Raw genomic sequence first — 23,079 nt, forward strand, 5'->3', positions numbered from 1 at the left:
CAGAATCCCAGCTGTGGGGACCTGAAATTGTCACCTCCTTGGCAATGTACCCTGTTAGGGACACTTTTTCAGTGACTAAGGTGACTTGCTAGATGTCATGACAAGAGTGTCATGGCAGTGTGGTGCACAGGCACGTTCCATCCATGCAGGGGACTGGGGACATGGTGGTTGCCAGGGACAGGAGTCATCATCCCTGGAGGAGGGTAACATTGCGGTAGGGAAATGGGACAGATAAGTGGATTTGGGGGGATTTTTTTTTAGCTGAGGCAAAGAGCAACTTAATTTTAAGGGGCGTGGGAGAGTGCCAGCACTGTCCAGGGGAGATTTGCATCCCAGACTTTAGGGAAACTCAAGTGCTCGAGGCTGTGGTTGCTCAGACCTCCTGGCTTCGAGAGGTCTCTGGTGGGGGTGTTGCAAGCACCCCCGTCAATGTCCTGCCACAGCACCTGGGGGGTCGTGGCCCTGTAACCCAACTGGGAAAGCAGCTTGTAAGCACTTGACTTTTGGGACTACTTGTGTTTCGGGCCAGTGGAAATCTTGGAAGTGTTTTCTGGGATTTTTTTTTTTTTCTTATTCAATTTTGCTCTGAGGTTATAACCTTTCCCTGAGACCTGGAGGAGAGATCAATGCATGTCTTACCAAAGCTGGGCATCCCTGGGGACTGTCTGTGTGTGACCCCGCCTTGTGTACACCTCTGAATGCCAATAGTTTAACCAGAGGTGCTGAGCAAGGAGAGAGGATTTAGGATTTTTCTGGTCAGGAAGGAGTTAAAAAGCTGGCAGCAGCAGCTGGGACAGGCAACAAGGTTTGTCTGAGGGCTGGCGCAGCTCCCGGAGATTTTGGGGGGCTCAGGTGGATCCCCAGCCAGGCAGCGGGGTCCCCGGGGGCTGTGCCGGCTGCAGGGAGGCTGGCGCAGGGGAGAGGAGGGCTTGGCAGGGCCAGCGGCGCGGCCACTCCTCCCGCTCTGCTCTGGTTTGCGAGCTCTCCGGGAGCCTGGCCGGGACAAAACTCCTGCCTCTTCCCTCCTTTCCTTCCTCTGGCCTCTCTGTTTCGTCCTCTGAAGCAACAGGACTCATTTTTCCTTCCTAATGGCCCTGGCCCCATGTCGCTTGGGGTTTCTGCTCCTCCTGGCTTGCTGCTTCTCCTCCTCTGAAACACAGCTCCTGAACTGGATTTGGAGCAGCAGAATGACCACGGGAAGCACAGCGGTACCCAGCAAGGGAACCACAGCACCAGAGCTGCTCGCCTCTGTGGCAGCTCCCACCCCCAACACATCCACGGGGACGCAGGGTGACCAGGTGGAGGGGGACATCGCCACCCCGCAGCACTGGGAGCAGGATCCTGGCACAGTAGCACCCATGGGTAAGGGGACCGTGGCTGAAAACACCAAGCAGTGGGACGAGAATGCCACAGGGCTGGTGGAGAGCACGGCACAGCCAAGCATCGCTCCTCCCCGCAGCACGTCACCTGCCCCTGGCCAGGATGCGGCCAGCGGCTCCACCGAGGATCTGCAGCTCCTGGGGACAGGGATGACCAAGGACCCGCAACTCCTGGGGACAGGGACTGCTGAGGACCCGCAGCTCCTTGGAACAGGGACCACTGAGGACCTGCAGCTTCTTGGGACAGGCACAGCTGAGGACTTGCAACTCCTGGGGACAGGGACTGCCGAGGACCCTCAGCTCCATGGGACAGGGACCACCAAGGACCCACAGTTCCTTGGGGCAGGGACCACCGAGGACCCGCAGCTCCTTGGGACAGGGACCACTGAGGACCCGCAGCTCCTTGGGGCAGGAACCACTAAGGACCTGCAGCTCCTGGGGACAGGAACCAGCAAGGACCAGAAGCTCCTGGGGACAGTGACCCCCGCAGCGATGGGGATACCGGTGTCCTTGCAGAGACCCGTGGGTCCCTGGCCAGGTAGTGCGCCTTTCCCTTTCTCACCACGTGATGGTCCCCACGAGCAGGTGGTGCCGCCCCAGAACCCCACGGCACAACTGCTCCAACCCCAGCATGGAGCATCGCCCACCCCACCGAACCTGCAGCACAGCACCGGGCACTGGGGGCTGGCACTGGCCGATGTGAATGGGAGCTGGAGCCCTCCATTGCCTAACAGGAGGTTGACTAACAGTGTGGATCTTCCTCTTGCCAATAACTCCCGTCCTCTTGGGTTTGATTTACTAACCTCCGCTGCGCAACTCTACAGTAGCAGTGGCATGGGGCTTGCAGCCTTCTTACCTGGACTGATATCGCTGACTGGCCATTGCCTGCCTATCCCGACCCACCTGCCCTTCTGCAGCGTGCTGGGCACCCACCATGTCAGATTACCAAATTACCTCCGCCACAGCAGCGAGGTGGAAATTCGGGTGGCTTTGCATGATTGGGAGGGGCTGCTTGAATCGCGGTGCCATCGCTACGTGGAGTGGTTTCTCTGCTTGCTCCTGCTCCCTGGGTGTAGCGCCTCTGTCCCTGTAACCCCCCCGCCCTGCCAAGGCTTCTGCGAGGCCGTCAGAGACCAGTGTTGGATGCACTTGGCTGGTGACCACCTGCCTCTGCCTTGTGATGCTCTCCCCAAGGAGGATGAAGGGTATTCTTGTGTCTTTATTAATGCTTCTGCAGGTAATGTGGCTGGGTGATGCATGTGTGTTTGTCTGTCTCCCCTCCTTAAACCCTCCCAGGTCTTTAGGTGCCAAGGGATACTTCAGACTTGTCCCAATGGAATACTGCTGAGTCCAAAAATCTCTTTCCATCTACCCTCAGCATTTTCCTGCGTCTCCATCCTGTTCTCAGGCTGTTTTACCTCGTCCAGGTTAAAAGGCACCATGCCAGTGCCAGGACAAGAGATGCTCCCCGAGCACATCATGCTGACGTTCAGGGCCGGTTTGCAGGTGGCACTGTGGTCCCTACCAACCACAGCAACAACTGAGGTCATGGTGGTGAGGAGGCTTCAAGGTGACCCACGGCCATGCTTGCATGCTCCCCTCTCCCCGAGTGGCCCTTTGCCTTGGGGTTAATGATTTACCCGACGGCTAATGTTTGATCCCCCCTGCTTGGCAGGCGGCAGAGGTTACTTCGCCTCCGGCTTCGTAGTTGGGTGGTTGTGACCCTTGTGTGTGTCAGCCAGGGATCGACGTGTGCCTCTTTGGCAGGGGGTGAAAGGAAGAAGGCGGCAGGCTGGGGAGACAGATATTTGAAGAAATGCACATCGGCGTGTAAGAGCAAGAACAGAGTTTGGGATGAAAGCAGGAGCGGGAGCTTGGTGCTCCCCCCGCTGAGCCCTCTGAATGGGGCTGTGTTCCCACACTGGCCCCCCCATGCCCTCGGGTGACAGCCCGGGGCTGCTGACAAGGAGCGGCGAGACACCCGCTGCCGTCAGAGGGGTGATTTAGCAGGGGGCTGGCAGACAAGGGTCGCACACATGATCCCCTCATTATCAAAGCGTCTCTGTTCACCAGCCGACCCTGGAGGGTGCAGCAGAGTCACGGGGATGCTCTGGAGGAGACACATGCTTCTGGATGGGCAGTGTCAAGAATGGGTTGGGGACATGGGGACCATGGTGCACCCCATGGAATGACTTGAGATGCTCCTGTGTGCTGGGGGCTCCCCTGTATCCCAGCCATGGGAGGATGTGCACAGTTGCATTGGTAGCCCTGGCTCAGCACTGCCGGGAAGGTCATGGCAGAGTGGGGAGGTGGCTTGGAGCATCCCTGGGGGTTTTTGGTGGCAGTGTGAGATAACAGCTCAGTGACTGCAACCAGCAGTATCCCTGCAGCTGTCCTGTGCCAGTCACTATCCTAAAAACGCTGTGGCATCAGCCATCTGGCTCCCAGTGCTCTGCAGTGGGTGCTGCTGGTTTGTCATGGGGAGGATGGGTGCGATGTCTGGGCTCTGGATGCCCTTTGGAAAAAGCAAGCATGGCCTGAAATATTTGGGTTTGGGAAGGGGCACTTGGATTTTGCAGAGGAGCAGGTGTTTGAGGGGCTCTTGTTATATCCATCCTGCTCCCCCCTGCAGCCTCATAGCCATGGCCACCACCTGCTTTGCACCTTTCACGGGAGAGAGACGTGTCCATTAGTGAAGTGCTGGCACGCAGCTCCCACCCTGGGCTCGGGGGCGAGTGGCATGTTTGGAGGGGAGGGGAGATCTCGAAGTTGGCTGAAACACCGTGGGGAGCGTGGTTGAAAACTGCATCACTAACAAAAGCCTCTTTCAGCTTGTCCCCCGCCATGCCGAGCCCTGGGGGCAGCCAATGGCTTGTCTGGCTGCAGAAACTGCAGCACTGGCTCTTAAACCCATGCGGACCCCTGGGAGGAAGCTCTGGTTTCCTCTTCCCTTAAAACTGCTGTGAATTTGGCTTCCTCCAGCCCAAGATAAGCTCCATCTCTGCATCGTGACCTTTGCGGTTGGCTTGGCTGCAGCTGCCTGCTGCGAGCGGGGTGGGATGGTGGGAGTGAGTTTTGGCGTGTCTGAACTTGGAGTGTCTAAAGGTTTGGTGCCAAGCTGGGGCTCGCTGCAGGTCCAGGGGAGACTGCTCACTTGCCCCATCATTTTTGGTGTAGGGCTGCGCACATCTGGGTATGAAAGGATGCTGGGCTCAAAAGGATGCTGAGCTCCGGGATCCAGTGGACCCCGTGGGCAGCAAGGCAGAGGGGCTGCATTGGGGATGGGGATGCCCCATGGGGAAGCCCAGTTGGGGTGCAGAGCAGATGAGGGCTTAGGGCTGGTGCAAGACCGGGAGGGAGGTCTCCTTGCAGAGAGGTTCTCAGTTTTAGGGTGCCAAGGTTGGGAGGGACGGGGAGCTTGGAGGAGCAGAGTGGGCGCAGAATAGTTTCAGAGCGGCAGGCTCAGTGGGTCTGGGGTCTGGCAGAGAGAAAACTTGCCCCCACCTCTAATTGGTCTCATTTCTGATATCTTCACTGCCAGGGTCCCTGGCACGGGGCTGGCACTGGGGCTTGGCAGTGGGGGGAGGCTGGGGTTGCCCCACATCCACAGGCTTTGGAAAAGGCAACCAGGTTTCCATCTCCTCTCACCATCCCAAAAGACATGTGTTGGTTCCAGGCTGGGCAAGGCAGGGCTGATTTCTTCTTCTTTCTTTCTTTTATTTTCCCCTCTTCATTTTTTTCAAAAGCTCTGGAGGACAATGCCTGGCTCCAGAGAAGGGTGGAGGTTGCTGGCTGGTCCTCCTGGGCTCAGCACACCTCTGATGCTCCCCCATCGCTCACGGGGGAGTTGGGGACATTGAATTTTCTCAGCTCCTGCTCCTGATTAGGGATGAGGCTGAATTGTCTCTGAGCATCCATTAGACCACTCCCAGTGTGGAACCCTTGGCTATTTTGTAGCTGGGGTGGTTGGGTTTCCTTGCTCCTGGGAAACATGGAGTTAAAAAGCACCCGGCATTCTCACTCCCGTTGAGTTGGCACCCGCCCGAGCAGTTGACATAGGAGAGGAGGAATCCAGCGCCCGGTGTGTGGGCGATGAGGATGTTCCTGGTGCCAAAACAACAGGAGCTGGCGTACAGAGGGCCGGCTCACCCCGGCCAGATGTTCAGCTGTGTCGGGTCGAGTAGGAGAGACAGTCCTGAACAGAACTTCCCCAAGTGCCTTGAGAAAAAGGAGTTGGGAAAGGAGGCGAGCTCCAAATTGAGATCATCTGGGAAGCTGGTGGGGCATGCAGGCTTGAGCCCTGTTTCCAGGGTGTTGCAAGAGGATGGCTCTGATTTATTCCCAGCTGGGGTGACCTCGTTGAGCTTGTCCTGGGATGATGTGGGGGGTCGCTGTGACCCTGGAGCAGGTATGGGTGCAACATGCTTCCTCGTGGCTCCGTGGTTGTTCAGCATCCTGGTGCTCCAGGAGGAGCTCAAGGAGCGTTGCTGCCTTGGCCAACCTGCAGCCTGAAGGAAGATCCCAGACCCGAGGGAAGGCGAGTGGAGATCGTTGCTAAAGAGTGGAATTTGGGGGAGACATGGCCAGTGGTGTACCCCAAGGGTGCCTTGTTGAGAGTGACTGTACTCGCCAGGCCATTTGTTACCATCCCCTTCTCCTTCCTCTTGCAGAGAACCTGAGCGCTGAGGTCAGCCTCCTGGAGCTGATTGGAGACCCCCCACCAGAGGAGATCCTCAAAATTTATGGCCCTGACAACAACCCCGGCTATGTCTTCGGCCCCAATGCCAACACGGGACAAGTGGCCCGGTACCACCTGCCAAGCCCTTTCTACCGGGACTTTTCCCTCCTGTTCCACATCCAGCCCACCTCGCCCCGGGCCGGTGTGCTCTTTGCCATCACAGACTCCTCACAGAGCATCATCTACATGGGCGTCAAGCTCTCGGAGCTGCAGGCAGGCAAGCAGCAAATCATCTTCTACTACACGGAGCCGGGCTCACCAAGTTCAAATGTAGCAGCCACCTTCACCGTGCCCACCTTGCTCAACCAGTGGACACGCTTTGCTATCAGTGTGGAGGAGGACGAAGTCGTTCTCTACCTGGACTGTGAGGAGCACGAGCGGACCCACTTTGAGCGCTCCCCAGATGAAATGGAGCTGGAAGATGGCTCTGGGCTCTTTGTTGCTCAGGCTGGAGGAGCTGACCCAGATAAATACCAGGTAAGGCCTTGGGTCACTCCAAGGAGCATCTCCAAGGAGAAGCCTGGGTGAGGCTGAAGGGATGTGACACCAGCCTGTGTCTGTTGAACCAATCTGTTTGCGCAGAAGACAAACCAGTGGCCACACTCTCTGTGTGTCTCTGGGGAAGGAGATGCTTGAGATAAGAGGGAAATGTGGCTTGAGATGCCACCAACTTTATTGTCTAGGGTCTTGTCAAGGCAAAGCTTTCAAGGTGGAAGAGGGATTGTGCTACAGCAGCCAGCATTGCCCGTACCTTTTCCAGCAATCATCGAGCCTCTTTGAGTCTCTCCTTTGCTAAAAATACTCCTTGGGTCGGGGAGCTGGTTTGGCTTTTAAAATGTCTCTCTTAGATGGAAAAAATGCTTGGGACACAGCATATCTTTGTTGGCTGACGTTGGGCAGTATCTGCAGGAAGACTTTGGAGAACAAGGAGAGGAGGTGATAACTCAGCCCGTGAATTGAGCATGACTTATATTCTAGATAAGGTTTATGGAAATTGTGGCGAAAATGTGCAGCTAATGTGGAAATCCGCCGTAGTGCTTGAGGAGAGGAAAGTTCAGGACTGCACCACCGGATTTCTCCTTGGTTGAGCACGGTTTGCCCAGCAACAGAGGCTCTGCCGAGTGGAACGGTGCTTTTCCTGGAGAGCTTTCTTTGTAAAGCACATTTCTGAGCTTAAGCATCATCTCGACTAACGAGCAACGCTGCTGCTGTCCCAGTTATAGAGTCATAGAATCATTTAGGTTGGAAAAGACCCTTAAGATCATTGAGTCCAACCATTAACCAGTTAAACTGCTTAGCCCAGCTAAACTGCTTTGGGCAGGGAAAGCTCACCTGGGAAGGGGTTAATGAGTGATAGGCTGGGGACCAGTTTGTGCTGGGATTTGGCTTGGTCCCTGGAGGTCTCAAGATCAACTTTTTGAAGAGCAATTTTTTTAATCTTGAACATGCTGGAAGGGCCAGGTCATGGCCATGGGGGAACTCCTTTCCCCAGCTGGAGAGGGTCTGCACCAGTTGGAGGGCAAAGCACCAGCCCTGAGCAGAGCAAAGAGCTCCTGCCTGCCTTCCTAGCAGGTGATGTTCCTCAGCTTGCCAACCACCCGACTCCACCGCCCGCCCCCAGTTTTCCCGCGGGGAATATCTGGGATGGAGAGATGGAGGCTGGCTGCCGAGATGGGAGCGGGAAGCACAGGCTTGGATGTCTCTTCGGCATCTGACTGCCTCGTGGTACTTCCATCACCAACCAGCCCTGACTCACATTATCTGGAACTAACTGGGTGTCAGGCTGATTAAAACCTGGCCCTCCGTCAAGCTGCAAGACGGGCAGCTGGAGGGCTGCTGGGGGGTGTCTCAGCTGGCATCTGGGCTTCTTCCCAGGTTGCCTTTTTGTCAGTGGCGTGACACATGAAGGGGACAAAGCCTGCAGATAAAGCAGAAGCCCCTGAGACAGCAGATCTCAAGGGGGTTACTGTAAGTGGGGTCTCAGTGGGGTCTGGCAGGAGCGTTTGGTGGCAGCTGGATGCATGGTAAGACCTAGGGTATTGCTGCCCCCTTTATTGGGGAAAGTGGGCTGCAAAGGGCCCTTACAGCCGTCCCTCCAGGAGATACTTTGGTTTAGGGCTGGAACTGGATTGTTTCTGATGTCTCCAGCAAGGCCCAGGACCCGGAAGGCTGGGTGTTTATCAAAGCTTGAGCTTTCTGCTGGTGCTTGATGGGGAAGAGGGGGATGGATTAGACCCGACTGTCACCAGGGCAAGCAGCTGGAGGATGTCACAACCCACCTTGGGGACCTTTGCTTGTGGAAGGGATTTACATATATATTTTTATTATAGATATTAAAAATGTAATCTATTTATGATAGATTATATTTGTTAAGTATCTATAATATATTTATAATATATGCATATTATGATGTCATAGCCAGCCTGGCTGAACTGCAGCTGCCCCTGATTCTTGTTTGCTTAAACCCATCGCGTTTCCTGAGCGCAGCTCTCTTTCCCGGACATGGTGCACTGTGTTTTCAAGAGAGCCCAAATATTATTTTAGGTGTCTTGCCCGGAGAGGAGACACTGAGTGGGAGGTATCTGCCTTCTCTGAGCTCGCTTCCCAGCATGGTCCCTGACATCTCCCTGCCAGGATCAGAGGGATGGGCAGCATCCCACCCCAGCATCATCCTGTCCCAGCAGCATCCCCTTGTCCCATTCCAGCAGTGAGGACCTGGGCAGGGCTCCAAGATGTACTGGGTGACCCCACTCACTGTGGGAGCTGTGGGGTCAGGATGGAACCCATACGCCCTCCCTGGTCAATATGGGGATGCTGTCCTTCTGGGCAGCTCAGGTAGCTTGGCTGTGGGGTTTGTCTGGAGGCAGCATCCTTAAGAAGGAATTTGTGGCTGTTTCTTATATAAACAAGTGATTTGGATGTGCACAGTGCTTCCAAAACCCAAATAAATGGTAAGGAAGTGCGGATTAGCCTAAGAAATACAAAACCAGGGCTGCAGTGGACTGGGACCTGCCAGCAGCCTTTGCTTGGGTCAGAGAGGCTGTCTGTGTCTGGGGAGCCTACTGGAGAAGGGAAACAAGGAAGATGGCCAAAAAGGTCCTTGTAAAGGCTTTGCTGGCTGTCTGGATCACGGCTGCTGTCTCCACTCAGCCCGCCTGGTGCCAGAGCTGGCACGTGGCTTTCTCCTGTTGCTGGTCGAGCCGTGCTGGTGGTGCCGGGCACCGGGGCTGCAGGGTTGAAACCTCCCTGTGTGGGGTTATGGATGTAGGGTTGGGTGGGGAGTGTTCTCTGCACCGGGGGAAGAGCCTGAAGAGAGGATGTGGTGGCTGAGTGGCATGGCAGGTCCCATCGTGCCACTGGGTGGTCTGTGGCACACATCTGTCCGTGGCACCTGTCCATCCATGGCACCCATCAGTATGGTTTCCTTCCAGGGGGTGATTGCGGATTTGAAGCTGCGAGGGGACCCGCGGGCAGCTGAGCACCAGTGCGAGGAAGAGGAGGACGACACCGAGGAGGTGAGTGCTGGCAGCCCGGCTGGGGCGGGCTGGGGGCTGCTGCCCCGTGCTTCACGCTCACCCCTCACCTCCTTGCCCTGGGCAAATGCAGGTCTCTGGCGATTTCGGCAGTGGAGCAGAAGGTGGACACCAGCCCTCAGGGAAAGACAGGGTGAGTTGGTGCCCACAAGTGTTGCACTCAATGGCAGGACCCCAAAATTTTAGGGATGAGGAGGGCTGGGTGCCCCCCACGGTCGAGGTCCTAGGATGCCCAATGGGGTCCCAGTGCCTGTTCCTTTTGGGAGGGCACCAGGAGGTGAATGGTGCCATGGTGTCCCCTTATTGTTGGCACAGGGTGTCCCAGGACTGGTGGATGCTGTCCCAGTCACCTCTCCCCCTGTGGCAGCAGGCGGGGGGGTGAGGAGTGGCGGGGGCTCCCTGCAGCAAGCGGAGAGGACCAGAGCAGAGGAAACATTGCGGGTCTCTGCTGGAGGTAACGCCACCCACAGCTTTCCCCTTCCCTGTGCTGGCCAGCCCCAGGGCACACTGGTGGGGACATGGCGGGGTGGCCGTCCCCAAGCTCTATCGGGTCTCTTTTCCCTTCCTGCAGGCACTGGCCCAAAAGGTGAGAAGGGGGAGAAGGGCGAGCGGGGCCTGAAAGGAGACTCAGGGACTGGCAGCATCGTGGGGACAGGCAGCATCAAGGGTGAAAAGGTGGGTGACAGAGGGCATCCCAGGGGCTTGGGGATGCCACCAATGTGTCTGCATTTGACACCCACTCCTCTTTGTTTCTGTCCCACAGGGGGAGAAGGGTGAAGTGGGCATTAAGGTGAGTGTCACTGGGGGAGCCTGGGCTGCCACCCCTGGGGACATGCCATCCATCCCTGCTTCCCTCCCCAGGGCAATGCTGGATTTGGCTACCCTGGCTCCAAGGGCCAGAAAGGGGAGCCGGGTGACCCCGGTTCCCCCAGGACCCTCTCACGGCATGCCGATGGCTCAGCGGTGGAGCAGGTCACTGGTCCCCCAGGGCCACCAGGCAAGGATGGAGCCCCTGGCAGGGATGGAGAGCCCGTGAGTTGAGTCCCCCACCCCTTGGGTATCCCCTGTGCCCCCAGCCCTGCCTGCTTGCTGCCTGCCTGCACACTGACCTCTCCCCTCTCTGCCATCCCTAGGGTGATCCCGGCGAGGATGGCAAACCTGTAAGTGGGGTGGAGGTGGGCTGGTGGGGCGATGGGTGCTGGTCACCCCCTTGCCTCGCCACCTGACCCCCAACTGATTCCCTTCACAGGGTGCCATGGGGCCCCAAGGGTTCCCCGGGGTGCCGGGGGAGCCCGGGCTGAAGGGGGAGAAGGTGAGTGCTGGTGTGGGGGGACAGGACATGCGGCTGCCCCCCTTTTCTCTTGCCATTGCCTGGGCTGCTCTCACAAACCATACTCTCTCCTCTCTGCCAGGGTGACCCAGGTGTGGGGCCAAGGGGACCCCCTGGACCACCTGGTCCCCCAGGACCACCAGGACCCTCCTCCAAGAATGACAAGCTGGTGGGTGCCCCCTACGATACAAGGATTTGGGGTGGGGTGGGGCTGGGGCCACAGAGGAGCGGGATGCTGCTGCTCCTCCCATGCAACATCCCTGTGCCTCCGGCCACCCCAGCCATGGCCATGGGTGTGTGACGTCACCCTCATGCTTCTCCCCCAGACCTTCATCGATATGGAGGGCTCTGGCTTTGGCGGTGACCTGGAGAGCCTGCGGGTGAGTGTGGGTCCCCTCCTGCTGGCAGGGAGTGGGGGACATGCTCAGCCATCATCCCCTCCTTCTCTTCTAGGGTCCACGAGGGCCACCCGGTCCCCCAGGGCCACCCGGTGTGCCCGGTTTGCCAGGGGAGCCAGGACGGTTTGGGATGAATCAAACAGACCTGCTGGGGCCGCCTGGGCTGCCAGGCAGGGATGGGACCCCCGGATCCCCAGGGCCAGCGGTAGGTGTATGGGGTGGCCAAGGGGACCCATCCCAGTGCCACCCCACAACAGCAGGGCCATAACTGCCCCCTGTGGTGGTGGGGGGCTTGGTGCCTACCAGCCCCATGGGGTTTCCCCATGCTGGCACCAGCTCATGGGCATCTTGCAGGGTCCTCAGGGTCCTTCTGGAAGAGATGGAGCACCTGGGCAGCCAGGGCCCAAAGGAGAGCGGGTGAGTGTTCTCTGTCCCCTGTTCCCCCTGAACATGCACAGCTCCCCTGTGGGGCAGCTGGCACCCAGTCCCCTGGGACATCTCCATGAGGACTCAGCTCCCTTCATCCCTGAACTGGAGAGCATTGACCTTCTCCTGGAGCAAGGCAGCTTCTTCACACCCTCTTCACCTTCCTTTTCCTCCCCAGGGCGATGTGGGTGACCTCGGCCTCCCCGGTGCACCAGGACCCAAGGTACTGTGCCTGGAGCAGGTTTCTTGCAGGGGGGTTCCATGTGCATTGCAGCCTGGAGGCGGGGATGCTGCTGGGGGGCCACCTTGTGACGGAGTGGCGAGGGGGATGCTGATATCTGGGTTCCTCCTGGAGCAGAGCAGTGCGGTGGCTCAAGGGTGCGTGGAGCTGCACCCCGGGGATGCTCTCTGGGCTCCCACCATCCTCCACCTGAGCTGGGTGCAAGAGCCTAGTGAATTAAGGTTTCTTAACGTTGCCAGCAACGAGAGGGTAGATGGGGTGACAATGATTGTAAGGACTGATGTTGCACTCGGAGACCAGTAGTAAAGCACAAGGGTGCATGTGAGCATCACTCCTCTGTGCTGAGCTCTGCCACCGCATCAGAGCCTGTGATGCATGCAAAAAAAAGTCACATTTATGATTTTAGACGAGCCTCTGGTGGCCACTGTGCACATTGCACCGGGATCCAGGGTAGTGTGAGGACAGTCAGGATAAGGGATGCCAGAGCTGGGCAATCCCCCATCCCGCAAAGCTCCTGCCCCAGAGACAGGGGAGCATCAGTGCCCTGACCCAAGGGACGGTTTGGGGATGTGGGAGGGGATGCGCTGCTTACTGTTTACAAGCCCCAGGCAGGGACTGTTGTCACCTTGTCCCATCTGTTCCCTTGTGGTTTTTTTCTTGTCCCCTTTGCAGGGCAGCAAGGGAGAAATAGGACCAGCAGGAGCCCCAGGAGAAACGGGGTTAGCTGGCCTTCCTGGGCCCATGGGACCCCGAGGGCCACCAGGACCCCCCGGTCCCCCGGGACCACCAGGGCCAGGCTATGAGGCTGGATTTGTAAGTGATCACCGCTGTGATGGGGGGGCGGGATGAGCTGGAACTGGGGACAGGTGTGACTCAGCCCCTTTTCCATCTGCCTAGAGTGACATGGAGGGCTCAGGGCTGCCATTCGCTGCCAGCTCCCCTGGACAACCTGGACCTGAAGGACCACAGGTGGCTTCCACTCCCACCCTCCCTTCCATTCTGGGCTTGCTTGGGCATCCGCCACCATGTCTGCTGCCATGACCCCATGTTCATAGCCCTCTTCTTGTTGTTTGCAGGGTGTGCCGGGACTACCAGGGATGAAGGTGAGTAGCCCTTCAAATGCCACAGGAGCCTGGCTCCATCCTCGCAGGATGCCCACGGGCAGCCTATGGGGATGCTCCTGCTCTGACACGTCTTTCCTTGCAGGGGGAGGTGGGCAGCCCTGGGCAGCCCGGCTTGCCAGGACCAAAGGTAGGAGCATCAGGAGACTGGGACAGGCTGTGTGCGAGCATCTGGGGTTTGCAGGGTGCTGGGGAGGACCCCTGTGCTCCCCAATGTGAGGCTGCAGGGGGGATGCTCCGTACTGCATCTCACCCTCTCCTGTGCCTTGTTGCAGGGGGATGCTGGTGTGCCAGGTGTGGATGGTCGTCCTGGCCTGGAGGGCTTCCCTGGACCACAGGTAGGAGCATCAGCTCCCTCTTTTCAGAAGCACCTCGCTCACTCCAGGCAGAGCATCCTTGCTTGCTGCAGGGCCACTTGCAGCAGCTCCACCCCCAGCAGCCAAAATCTGCCCCAAGCAGCCAAAATCCACACCTAGCAGCCAAAATCCAAGCCTGCAGTGCCTTTGGCTGTTGCCCTGCTCTGGGACTGGGCTCACTGTGTGCCGTGGATGCCCACACTGCTTGGGACCCCATACTCGTCAGCTTGCCACCCTGCTCACCATCACCTCCACCCAAAAGCATCCCACCCCAGCTCGCTGCCTGGACCTTGTAGGTGGCAGGGGCTGGCCTGAAGGGTTTTGCTGAGCCTCAGGCAGAAGGAGCTCCCTGCTTGTGAGCTAAGGTCTGGCTGCATGTGTTGCCAAGTGCGATGCTCACCCCTGCCTGCTCCTCCTTCCAGGGACCCAAAGGTGACAGAGGCAGCCCTGGAGAGAAGGTAGGTGCCACCATGCTGGGGATGAGGACCGACTGGCGGTGGCCTTGGGGCTGATGGCTTGTGTCTTCCAGGGTGAGCGAGGCCAAGATGGTGTGGGGCTGCCTGGCCCTCCCGGTCCACCTGGTCCCCCTGGACAGGTCATAACTGTCTCGAGCGAAGATGTAAGTGATGGGTCCTGGCTTCCCCACAGGTTGGGGGAGCTAAAATTAGGGTGGGGTGAAAAGCCTTGTTTTGTCTCTTTTAACAGAGATCTTTGGTGGCTTTGCCCGGTCCAGAGGTAAGTGCTCCCCTGTCACCTGCAGCCCCTGGCAGTGCCAGGAGGGCACCCAGTTTCTTGGAGAGAAGAGGTTTGCTCATACAAACATCTCTGCTTCTCTCTGCAGGGCAGACCAGGTCACGCTGGCTTCCCGGTGAGTTGTTGGCAGGGCTGGGGACCGCAGGGGTGGCACTGGTGCCTGCAGCGGGCCATGGAGCGTGGGCACTGGAGGAGGGTCAGAGTAAAAGCTCTGGGAATGTTCTTGTGAAATCTCTGGTTGCTGGTCATCCCACAGTGATGCTGGGGTGGTAATCGGGGTCTGCCTGTGGTGTGTTGGGGCTGACATGAGCTCTGCGTTCCTCCCTGCAGGGCCCACTGGGACCAAAAGGAGACCAGGGGCCATCTGGTCCACAGGGCCCCCCAGGGTTGAAGGTAACTGCTCCAGGCCACCTCTGCCCATGGAGCAGTCATGGTCCTGGTCCCCTGTCCTGCCTGTCCACCAGGTGCTGGTGACGATGACAGCTCTGCTGTGGAGGGAGCCTGGTCTCTCCACCTGCCCTCATGCCTCCTCCTCTCTTGCAGGGAGAGAAAGGGGAGCCTGGTGTCATCATCAGCCCCGATGGGACTGTGGTCACTGCAAAGGTGAAAGGAGAAAAGGTGGGTGTGCCATGGGAATGGAGAGCATGTCCCCAGGCACTGGATGGTCCTGGTGGTGATGTTCTTTCCTTCTCCACTGTACCCAGGGGGAGCCGGGACTGCGGGGACCAATGGGACCCTCGGTAAGTCACCATCACCACTCTCCTCGTGTCCGTTGGGAAGGAACGGGGCTGATCCAGGGCAGAGGGGGATGGGGGGGTGCCCCTACTCAGAACACCCCTATCCTCATCTACTTTCCCTTCCAGGGTCCCCCAGGACGAGCAGGGATGAAGGGAGAGATCGGCTTTCCAGGCAGACCCGTAAGACCCACTCCCGGTTTGTTTGTTCCCTTGGCCGTCGCCTCCTCGTCTGTGTTCCCCCGCTCTGTTTGCACATCTTGAACCCGCCAGACCTCAAACCCTGTCATGTCCCTGCAGTGCCCAGGAGTGGGGTGATGCTGGGGTGTCACCTTGGAGCTGGTGGGGGGGACAGGGACGAGGCTTATCTGTGCTGCTCATCCACAGGGACGTCCCGGCATGAACGGGCTGAAGGGTGAGAAGGGTGACCCCGCGGATGTCAGCAGTGTCCTGGGCTTGCGGGTGAGTGCTGCCACGACCCCCTCAGGCTGCTGGCCCAGCAGATGGGGACACACACTGAGGATCTCTCTGGGGACCCAAATCCTTTGGCAAAGGGCACATGCCTCCCCCTGTCAAGAGCTGGGCGCACCTCTGCATGGCCCCAGTGTTGCCCCCACAGGGACTGTCCTCTTTGCAAGATGCTGACACATGTTCTCTCCCCGACAGGGTCCCCCGGGACCCCCAGGGCTCCCAGGCCCCCCCGGCCCACCTGGCAGCGTAGTCTACGACAGCAGCAATGTAAGTAACAACATGGTCACTGTGATGGGAGAAGGTGAGAGATGATGACCCTGGCCCCGCAGTGACCCCTACTTGGCTGAAGGGGATGGGGGACACTGGTGGCATCCTGGCCAGGGCCAGCACGTGGGGCTGCCATCAGCATCACATTAAGGGAGGGTTCCTGAGGATGCTGCTGTCTCTGCAGCTTCTTCCTTTGTGTCCCCACAGGCCTTCAGCGATTCCGGCCGTCCCGTGCTGCCAGCCTTCCCTGGTAAGGGGGTGTCCCTCGGAGTGGTTCAGGGATTGGAGGCACCTTCTATTAGAGGTAGCTGAGGCTGAGATGCTGCAGTGCTGAGGTGACATCTCTCTGCTGTTCCTCACAGGTTTCCACCAGTTTCCAGGACAAAAGGGAGAGAAAGGTGATACCGGAGCCCCAGGACCCCCAGGTGGGTGATCCATCCCTGTGGGCAGGGGTGGGCAGAAGGTGGCTAATGCCCACCCTGACTCTCCTCTCCCCTCCTCTCCCTCTCCACAGGCCACTTTCCCTATGACTTGAGTCACTTTGGTGCCAACCTGCGGGTAAGCTCTTTGCCCACTGGCCATGGCTCCTGGGGCCAGCACCTGGCGTGGCTTGGGGTACCACTCTGGCTGCTCACGCTAAGGCTGTGCCATCCCACAGGGTGACAAGGGGGATGCAGGTCCCAAGGGTGAGAAGGGTGAGCCGGGCAGCACCCCACTCTACGGTCCCAGCGTCTCCGGGCTGCCGGGGCCACCAGGGCCCCAGGGCTACCCCGGGCTGCCGGTGAGTACCCCATGGCATGGGGTGCAAGAGGGACATGGCGGAGTGGCTCCCCTGGGTGCGTTGCTCTAGGGATACTCTCTTGCACTGCTTAGGGTCCTAAGGGGGACAGTATCGTTGGGCCGCCGGGACCTCCTGGACCTCAGGGCCCCCCTGGTATTGGATATGAGGGGCGACAGGGCCCCCCTGGCCCTCCTGGTCCCCCTGGTCCACCCTCCTTCCCAGGCCCCCACAGACAAGGTGAGTACTTGTGCCTCTGCATCCCTTCATGCATCCTGCCCTGTGCTCCAGACCTGTGCTCCAGCTCTCTCCTTCTCACCCTTCTTCCTTCCAGCTATCAGCATCCCTGGCCCCCCTGGACCACCGGGACCACCTGGACCACCAGGCACCAGCGGGATGTCCTTGGGGGTGAGTTGGGGCTCTGGGGAGCTGTGGTTGCCTGCAGGCTGGCCAGCCAAGCCCTGAGCCACTTGCTGGGCTGTACCCGCAGCTGCGAACCCTGCCGACCTACCAGGCGATGCTGAGCACCGCACACGAGCTGCCCGAGGGCAGCCTTGTCTTCCTGACTGACCGGCAAGAACTCTATGTCCGCCTGCGCGGGGGCTTCCGCAGGGTGCTGGTGAGTGGGGGGAAAGGAGGGTGCCCTGTCTTGGGTTGCACTGCCTGGTTCTGATGAGGGGCAGGCATCTTTTGGGGATGCTCAGGCCTTCCCCTTCACCCTTGCACAAGATGAGAGTGGGGGGTGGCTGGGATCTGATGTGTCATATACTTGCAGCTGGAGGAGCACACCCTGATCCCCAGCTCGGCTTTGGTGAGTTCCCTGTCCTCCATCCATCCATCCATCCAACCCTCCATCTCCAACCATTCCCATCCCCAACCCTCCATCTCCAACCATTCCCATCCCCAACCCTCCATCTGCAACCATTCCCGTCCCCAACCCTCCATCTCCAACCATTCTCATCTCTCCAGCCTCCTGCAGCCCTGTCACTAGCCCCATCTCTAACCATCCCCATCCCTGTCCCGGGCACCACCAACCCTCAGCCTGTTTCTCCTTTCCTCCCCAGGACAATGAGGTGTATGACAAGGCCCCCAGCGTCCACTACGCTGGCCCCCAGCCCCCCCTCCAGCCCCGTGGACCCCTTCACCCCCTCCGCAACCATAGTCCCCCACCCACCGCCCGGCCCTGGCGTGGGGATGAGGTGGTGGCCAACCAGCACCGCCTGCCTGAGCAGCCCCTGCTCCACCACCAGCACGAGCTCCTTAACAGCTACTACATCCACCGCCGGCCGGATCCGGCCCCCGTAGCCGCCCACGTGCACCAGGACTTCCAGCCCGCTGTGAGTGCTGCGTGCTGGCCGAGGGGAGGAGGTGATGGTGGCCAAAGCCCTGTCCCTCATACCCTGTTGTCCCCTCTTGGCAGCTTCACCTGGTGGCCCTGAACGCGCCGCTGAGCGGCAGCATGCGCGGCATCCGTGGTGCCGATTTCCAGTGCTTCCAGCAAGCCCGGCAGGTTGGGCTGGCTGGCACCTTCCGTGCCTTCCTCTCCTCCCGCCTGCAGGACCTCTACAGCATCGTACGCAGGGCCGACCGCGCTGCCGTGCCCATCGTCAACCTCCGGGTACGTGTGTGTCCCCATCCTCTTCCTGACACCACGGGGGCCCCAAGGGATGCAGAACATTCCAAAGCCCCCCTCCATCTGCATGGCAGTAGTGACCATGGAGCATCCCATCCCCAGGGGCTGCCAAGGCTCTTGGGGTGCAGGCAGGACTGACTCCCGTCTCCCCTTTTTCCACCCCTCTTCAGGACGAAGTGCTCTTCAGTAACTGGGAAGCCCTTTTCACGGGCAGTGGGGCCCCACTGCGAGCTGGTGCCCGCATCCTCTCCTTCGACGGCCGGGATGTCCTACGGGATGCAGGATGGTGAGTACAGGATCGAGTGATGGGGAAGGAGGGGAGATGGGGGTCTGGACCACGGTGGGGCAGCGGCAGCTCCCCACCTTTCTCCTTTCCAGGCCGCAGAAGAGTGTCTGGCATGGCTCAGATGCCAAGGGCCGGCGCTTGCCTGAGAGCTACTGTGAGACGTGGCGGACGGAGGAGCTCACGGCCACGGGACAGGCCTCCTCACTGGGCTCCGGCAAGCTGCTGGAGCAGGTGGCCAGCAGCTGCCAGCACAACTTCATCGTCCTCTGCATCGAGAACAGCTTCATGACTGCTGCCAAAAAGTGACACCACCTCCCCCTGCCCTGGGTACTCCCCATCTCCCTGGGGAGGGTCAGACCAGCCTGCAGCCCGGCACCTTGGTGGTCCTCGGCCCCTCCATCTCCTGCCCTCACCCCACAAGGTTTTCTTCTCCTCTCACAGACCTGAAACCAAAGAGTGTGGCCATTGCCTGGGCTGGCTGCCTTCCTGCTCCTCTTGCTCCACTTCTCTTCTAACCCCTAATATTTAACCACTTCAGCTTGTGTCCACCACCTGCTCAGATGCTCTTTTCAGGGTGGCTGGGGAGGAGGATGCTGGGCAGGGAGATTTCAGCTCTGCCGTGTGGTGTGTCCTCCTGGAAAGCCTGTGGGGATTTCTCTGACTCCTCCCCACCAGCTCCACACTGTCCTCACCAGGAACTTGGGGCTGAACCCAGATCCCCACTGCTGGGGCCATGGGGTATTCTCCAGACAAAACCCCGACATCCCATCCAAGCAATGGACTGTCCTGTGGCCATGATTTGGCTCCCCCCAGCTGGTGTCTGTCCTCCCCAGGTAAGGTCCATTCCACTTAGTCCTCCATCACCATCATCATCCTCACCTCCATCCCTAGCTAGCAGCTCGAGAACCTTGGCAGGGTGGGGGGGGCCTGGTCCCCCTAATTTCCTCTGCACACCCTTGGGACCCTGTGCCGTGCCCCCAACCCTGGGTACAGCTGCAGTCAGGCCAGTGCAGGGACCGCAGTGATGGGGCGGCCCTGACATGGGGCCAGGCATGTCCTTGGTGTGTGTGTACAAGCGTGTGTGTGTTGAGCACGTGTGGTACCAAGGGCAGGTGCCCCCATCGTCCCCCCGCTCCCTGCGTCACCTTTGCTGCGCTCTAAGGGCCAAGGCGCAGCAAAGTTGGTTTGAATTGGTGTGGGCAAATCCAAGGTGCTAAAAAAAAAAAAAAAAAAAGACAGAAAAAAGATAAATCTGTAACTAGCTTTTTTATTATTGTATGGAAATTATTACCATAAAAGCTGTGCGAGTCACACGGTCTCTATTTCTTACAGTCTACTGTATTTTGTGTAATTAATGCAATTTAAAGCCTGTGGATCTTTATATTTTTTTTGTCATATGTGTCCCATAAACCATTTTCTGAAGGCACTGAATAAAGAAACATTATTCTCTTGTAGCCTGGCTCCGCATGATGGTAATAGAGTTGGTGGCCAGGAGACTATCCGGAGCCCACCCGTATCTCGGCGGTGGCAGCCACGGGCATCCTGCCCCTGCTCTGGTTGTGTTTGTAGCTGGGGGGGCACAGCCCCTGCACCCATGGAGCAGAAAGCAGGTCTCAAGGGGTACGTCCTCAACAGGCTAGCACCAAGGACCGCTGGTGGGACAGGAGACGAAGCACGTGGTGATGGTGACGCTTACGGAGCAGGGACCTGGCTGCGCTGGTGATGGTGCTGACACTCAGGCTCGCACGGCATCTGCCTCTGGGCTTTTCTCCTGTGCCGGCATCTCGGCAGGGAGCTGGCACGGCTCCTTGGCCACGGCCAGCTCCACCGGCTGCTTGTGGCGCCTGTGCCGGATGCCCACACCAATGGCTGCCAGCAGGTAGAGCACTGCCATCAGTGTGAAGTAGCCAAAATACACGTAAAACTGCAAAAGGTGGGGAGAGAGCAATCATTGCAGCACCCCCCTTTCACTTTTTGGGGACCACCTCCATCCTAGGTGCCCCCCATCCCTACCTGGGGATGCACAGACAAGCCCAAGCCCCTCTTGTCAGCCACGATGATGGTGATGATGGTCTTCAGCACGGTGGCGAAGAAGGTGTTGACCCCGAAGACCAGTGCGCAGAGCTCTTTGGAGAGGGAGGTAGCGATCTGGAAACTGGGACAGAGAGGGGAACCAGTGAGCCCCTGGTGCCAGCCCAGCTGCAGGGGTGGGAGCTGGTCCCCAGGGGCACCACGGAACCACGCACACGGCAATGGGCACTAGGAACTGGTAGGAGCCACGGAAGAGAACGTAGGCGGCATAGCACAGCCAGATGTTGCTCGTAGTGTTCATGAGCAGGAGGAGCCCTGCCTGGAAAGCCGTCACCACCCCGATCACCAGCTCTGACCACAGCGTCCAGCGGATCTTCACGTAGCCAGCAGCAAAGGAGGCGATGGCCCCTGGGGAAGGGATGAAGGATGCTGTGAACACCATCACCACCATAGGACCACCTTGTATCCCCTAGCATCCCTGGTGTCCCCAGCCTGAAGCAGCATACCCAGCAGTGTGGAGGCGGCGTCCACCCCTCCGTTGTACACCCGGCGGTTGTCCATGGCAGGGTAGATCTCATTCCAGAGGATCTGCACGTAGTACAGCATCAGGTAGTACCCAGCTGAGTTGAAGATCCACCAGAGGGACCAGAGCCGGAGCTGGGGTTGCCTGGCCAACGCTCCCACCTCCCGCAGCATACGGCACAGTGTTGCCTCCTGCCAGCCTTGCATTCCCCCACCACCGTCCCCCCCAGCCATCTTGTCCAGCTCAGTGGGCACAGCCCCATCACCAGCCCCCTGAGGCCGGTTGAAGAAGAGGCTGCGCCGGGGCCGCTCTAGGAAGAGGGTGAGGATGAGGCCAAAGCTGACGAAGCCCAATGAGACGTAGTTGAGGGTGAGGAAGGAGACACTACCCGATGTGACACAAAGCTGGCCCAGCACTGAGCTGGTGAAGACGCCCAGGAGGACAGAGGAGCGGGAGTAGCTGGCCATACGCTGGTAGTGGGACGGGGCGACGAGGGAGAAGATGTAGGAGGAGTAGGCGATGCGTGCGGCCATGGTGATGCCGTAGAAGAACTCCATCAGCTGCATGTCCAGGACGGAGGTACCGAAAACCAGCAGCAGCCAGATGGAGATGTGGCTCAGGCTCTGCAGCACCAGCACCGGCTTGTAGCGCAGGTAGTCCGTCAGCAGGAAGATGGGCACCAGCACAGCCATGTAGGAGTAGGACAGCACCGGTGTGATCACGTTGGTCACCTGACACATGTGCAAGCAGGGGCTGAGCACTGGACAAATCCCCAGGAGATGCCCCCAGCCCAGAGGAGTGTAGTTTGTGTGGGCATCAGCTGCTGATCCCCACCACGGCACCTCCTCCAGAAGGAATGTGGCCCATGGTGTGCTCGGCCGGGGACCTGGCTGAGCCTTGGCCCCCTCCTGGGCCGGGAATGCAGCGTTCCCACGGACACAGCAGCCTGCTGGGACCAGGGCCAGCGTCCCTTGGTTAGGGGACAGCAACATGTGGCCTCTGCTCATCTAACCCTGTCGCTGCCAGCAGCTCAGCGGTGCCCAGCCCTGTGCCCCCACTGTGCACTGCACCAGCATGGGAAGGTCTCCCCAGTGGAATGGGGCTTCTCCCAGCCTGGCAGCCCCCTGCCAGCCCACTGTCTGCCCAGGCGGGCAGGGCTAGGCACCAGCCCCCAAATCAGTTGCCAGCCTGGGAGTGAGGTCTTGTGCCAGGGAGAGTTGAGCCTGGGGCTCAGGGGCCAGGGTGACCTTGCAGCCCAGTGAGACAGGGACGTGCTGTGATCTGGGCACATATAATGCCACTTTTCCCACCCTGTCCCCCCCCCCTCCCCCCCCGCCAAAAGCATCACCACACACCCCCTTGCCTGGGACATGGCGTGCCTGCACCCCTCCACACCCCAGGACCGCAGGAGGATGCTCTGGCCAGCCCCAGGGTAGTGATGGTGTCCAGAAAGAGAGACACCAGGGGGAACAGGCTGCCCACGGCTCACCTCTGTCTGCGTGAAGTTCTTGTCAGCCCCGAGGAGGTACGGGGTGATGAAGCTCTCCCCGGGCCGGATCTGCGTCATGAAGCCATAGAAGCAGAGGTAGAAGACTTGTAGTTTCCAGCGCTGGTCTGGCGCTGTCTCCGATGATGGCTTTTTGGCATCCTCATGCTTCTCGGGCATGGCTCTGCTGGCTCTGCTGTGGGACAGCAGCTTTATCCCCAGGACCATCAGCTAGATGGGCTTTGCTGGGCCAGGCAGCCCCTCTCTGGCCGCAGGCGCTCTCCGACACATCGAAAACCACGTCGCTGCAGTTTCTGGGGAGAAAACAGCATTTGGCACAGGCTCAAATTCCTCCATAATCGCAAGGGAAATAAATAACCACCACCTTCTCCCCAGGATATGTTCTTGCAAGAAGAAAAGCAGCTGCGCGTCTTGCTGTGCAAAAGCTGGTGGCGGGGCATTTCAGGCAACATTGTAAATCCCATATAAAAGAGCCTGGAGGCATGGAACACCCAGCTCTGCAGCGGGGCATACTCAGCTCCCGTCACCTCCTTTTTCTCCCTTTTAAGAGCCAGTGGGGTTTTACCCTCCCCCC

General features: G+C 59.2%; 3 protein-coding genes across 3 annotated transcripts in view; 2 read left to right on the top strand and 1 right to left on the bottom strand.

Annotated features, from left to right (window-relative positions):
- COL18A1 (collagen type XVIII alpha 1 chain) overlaps positions 1–19,843 on the top strand; it is a 35,674-nt gene extending 15,831 nt beyond the window's left edge. The window contains exons 2-42 of the mRNA XM_080347088.1: positions 6,050–6,594; positions 9,549–9,632; positions 9,724–9,783; positions 9,966–10,104; positions 10,222–10,325; positions 10,414–10,440; positions 10,512–10,682; positions 10,784–10,810; positions 10,900–10,962; positions 11,063–11,149; positions 11,307–11,360; positions 11,434–11,583; positions 11,733–11,795; positions 11,983–12,027; positions 12,718–12,858; positions 12,943–13,014; positions 13,122–13,148; positions 13,252–13,296; positions 13,442–13,504; positions 13,945–13,980; positions 14,052–14,141; positions 14,228–14,257; positions 14,364–14,390; positions 14,606–14,668; positions 14,819–14,893; positions 14,980–15,015; positions 15,139–15,192; positions 15,397–15,471; positions 15,676–15,747; positions 15,955–15,997; positions 16,110–16,172; positions 16,262–16,305; positions 16,406–16,528; positions 16,621–16,765; positions 16,860–16,933; positions 17,016–17,144; positions 17,301–17,336; positions 17,590–17,862; positions 17,946–18,143; positions 18,329–18,444; positions 18,537–19,843. Of these exons, the coding sequence (XP_080203214.1) occupies positions 6,050–6,594; positions 9,549–9,632; positions 9,724–9,783; positions 9,966–10,104; positions 10,222–10,325; positions 10,414–10,440; positions 10,512–10,682; positions 10,784–10,810; positions 10,900–10,962; positions 11,063–11,149; positions 11,307–11,360; positions 11,434–11,583; positions 11,733–11,795; positions 11,983–12,027; positions 12,718–12,858; positions 12,943–13,014; positions 13,122–13,148; positions 13,252–13,296; positions 13,442–13,504; positions 13,945–13,980; positions 14,052–14,141; positions 14,228–14,257; positions 14,364–14,390; positions 14,606–14,668; positions 14,819–14,893; positions 14,980–15,015; positions 15,139–15,192; positions 15,397–15,471; positions 15,676–15,747; positions 15,955–15,997; positions 16,110–16,172; positions 16,262–16,305; positions 16,406–16,528; positions 16,621–16,765; positions 16,860–16,933; positions 17,016–17,144; positions 17,301–17,336; positions 17,590–17,862; positions 17,946–18,143; positions 18,329–18,444; positions 18,537–18,750 (3,983 nt within the window). The 3' untranslated portion in view covers positions 18,751–19,843. The remainder of the gene's footprint in view (positions 1–6,049; positions 6,595–9,548; positions 9,633–9,723; positions 9,784–9,965; positions 10,105–10,221; positions 10,326–10,413; positions 10,441–10,511; positions 10,683–10,783; positions 10,811–10,899; positions 10,963–11,062; positions 11,150–11,306; positions 11,361–11,433; positions 11,584–11,732; positions 11,796–11,982; positions 12,028–12,717; positions 12,859–12,942; positions 13,015–13,121; positions 13,149–13,251; positions 13,297–13,441; positions 13,505–13,944; positions 13,981–14,051; positions 14,142–14,227; positions 14,258–14,363; positions 14,391–14,605; positions 14,669–14,818; positions 14,894–14,979; positions 15,016–15,138; positions 15,193–15,396; positions 15,472–15,675; positions 15,748–15,954; positions 15,998–16,109; positions 16,173–16,261; positions 16,306–16,405; positions 16,529–16,620; positions 16,766–16,859; positions 16,934–17,015; positions 17,145–17,300; positions 17,337–17,589; positions 17,863–17,945; positions 18,144–18,328; positions 18,445–18,536) is intronic.
- LOC308041690 (uncharacterized protein) lies at positions 1,089–3,101 on the top strand (the record flags this gene model as incomplete). The annotated part of the gene is made up of 3 exons (XM_080346594.1): positions 1,089–1,917; positions 2,491–2,616; positions 3,055–3,101. The coding sequence occupies 3 exons, from the start codon at positions 1,089–1,091 to the stop codon at positions 3,099–3,101; spliced, it is 1,002 nt and encodes a 333-aa protein (XP_080202720.1).
- Positions 19,844–20,179: 336 nt separating the features above from the next.
- SLC19A1 (solute carrier family 19 member 1) lies at positions 20,180–22,664 on the bottom strand (the record flags this gene model as incomplete). Its single annotated transcript, XM_080346680.1, has 5 exons — positions 20,180–20,368; positions 20,458–20,599; positions 20,691–20,883; positions 20,982–21,729; positions 22,488–22,664. The coding sequence occupies 5 exons, from the start codon at positions 22,662–22,664 to the stop codon at positions 20,180–20,182; spliced, it is 1,449 nt and encodes a 482-aa protein (XP_080202806.1).
- Between the last annotated feature and the right edge of the window lie 415 nt (positions 22,665–23,079).

This window comes from Nesoenas mayeri (genome assembly GCF_963082525.1).
Source record: "Nesoenas mayeri genome assembly, chromosome: 6".
NCBI classification, from domain to species: domain Eukaryota; kingdom Metazoa; phylum Chordata; class Aves; order Columbiformes; family Columbidae; genus Nesoenas; species Nesoenas mayeri.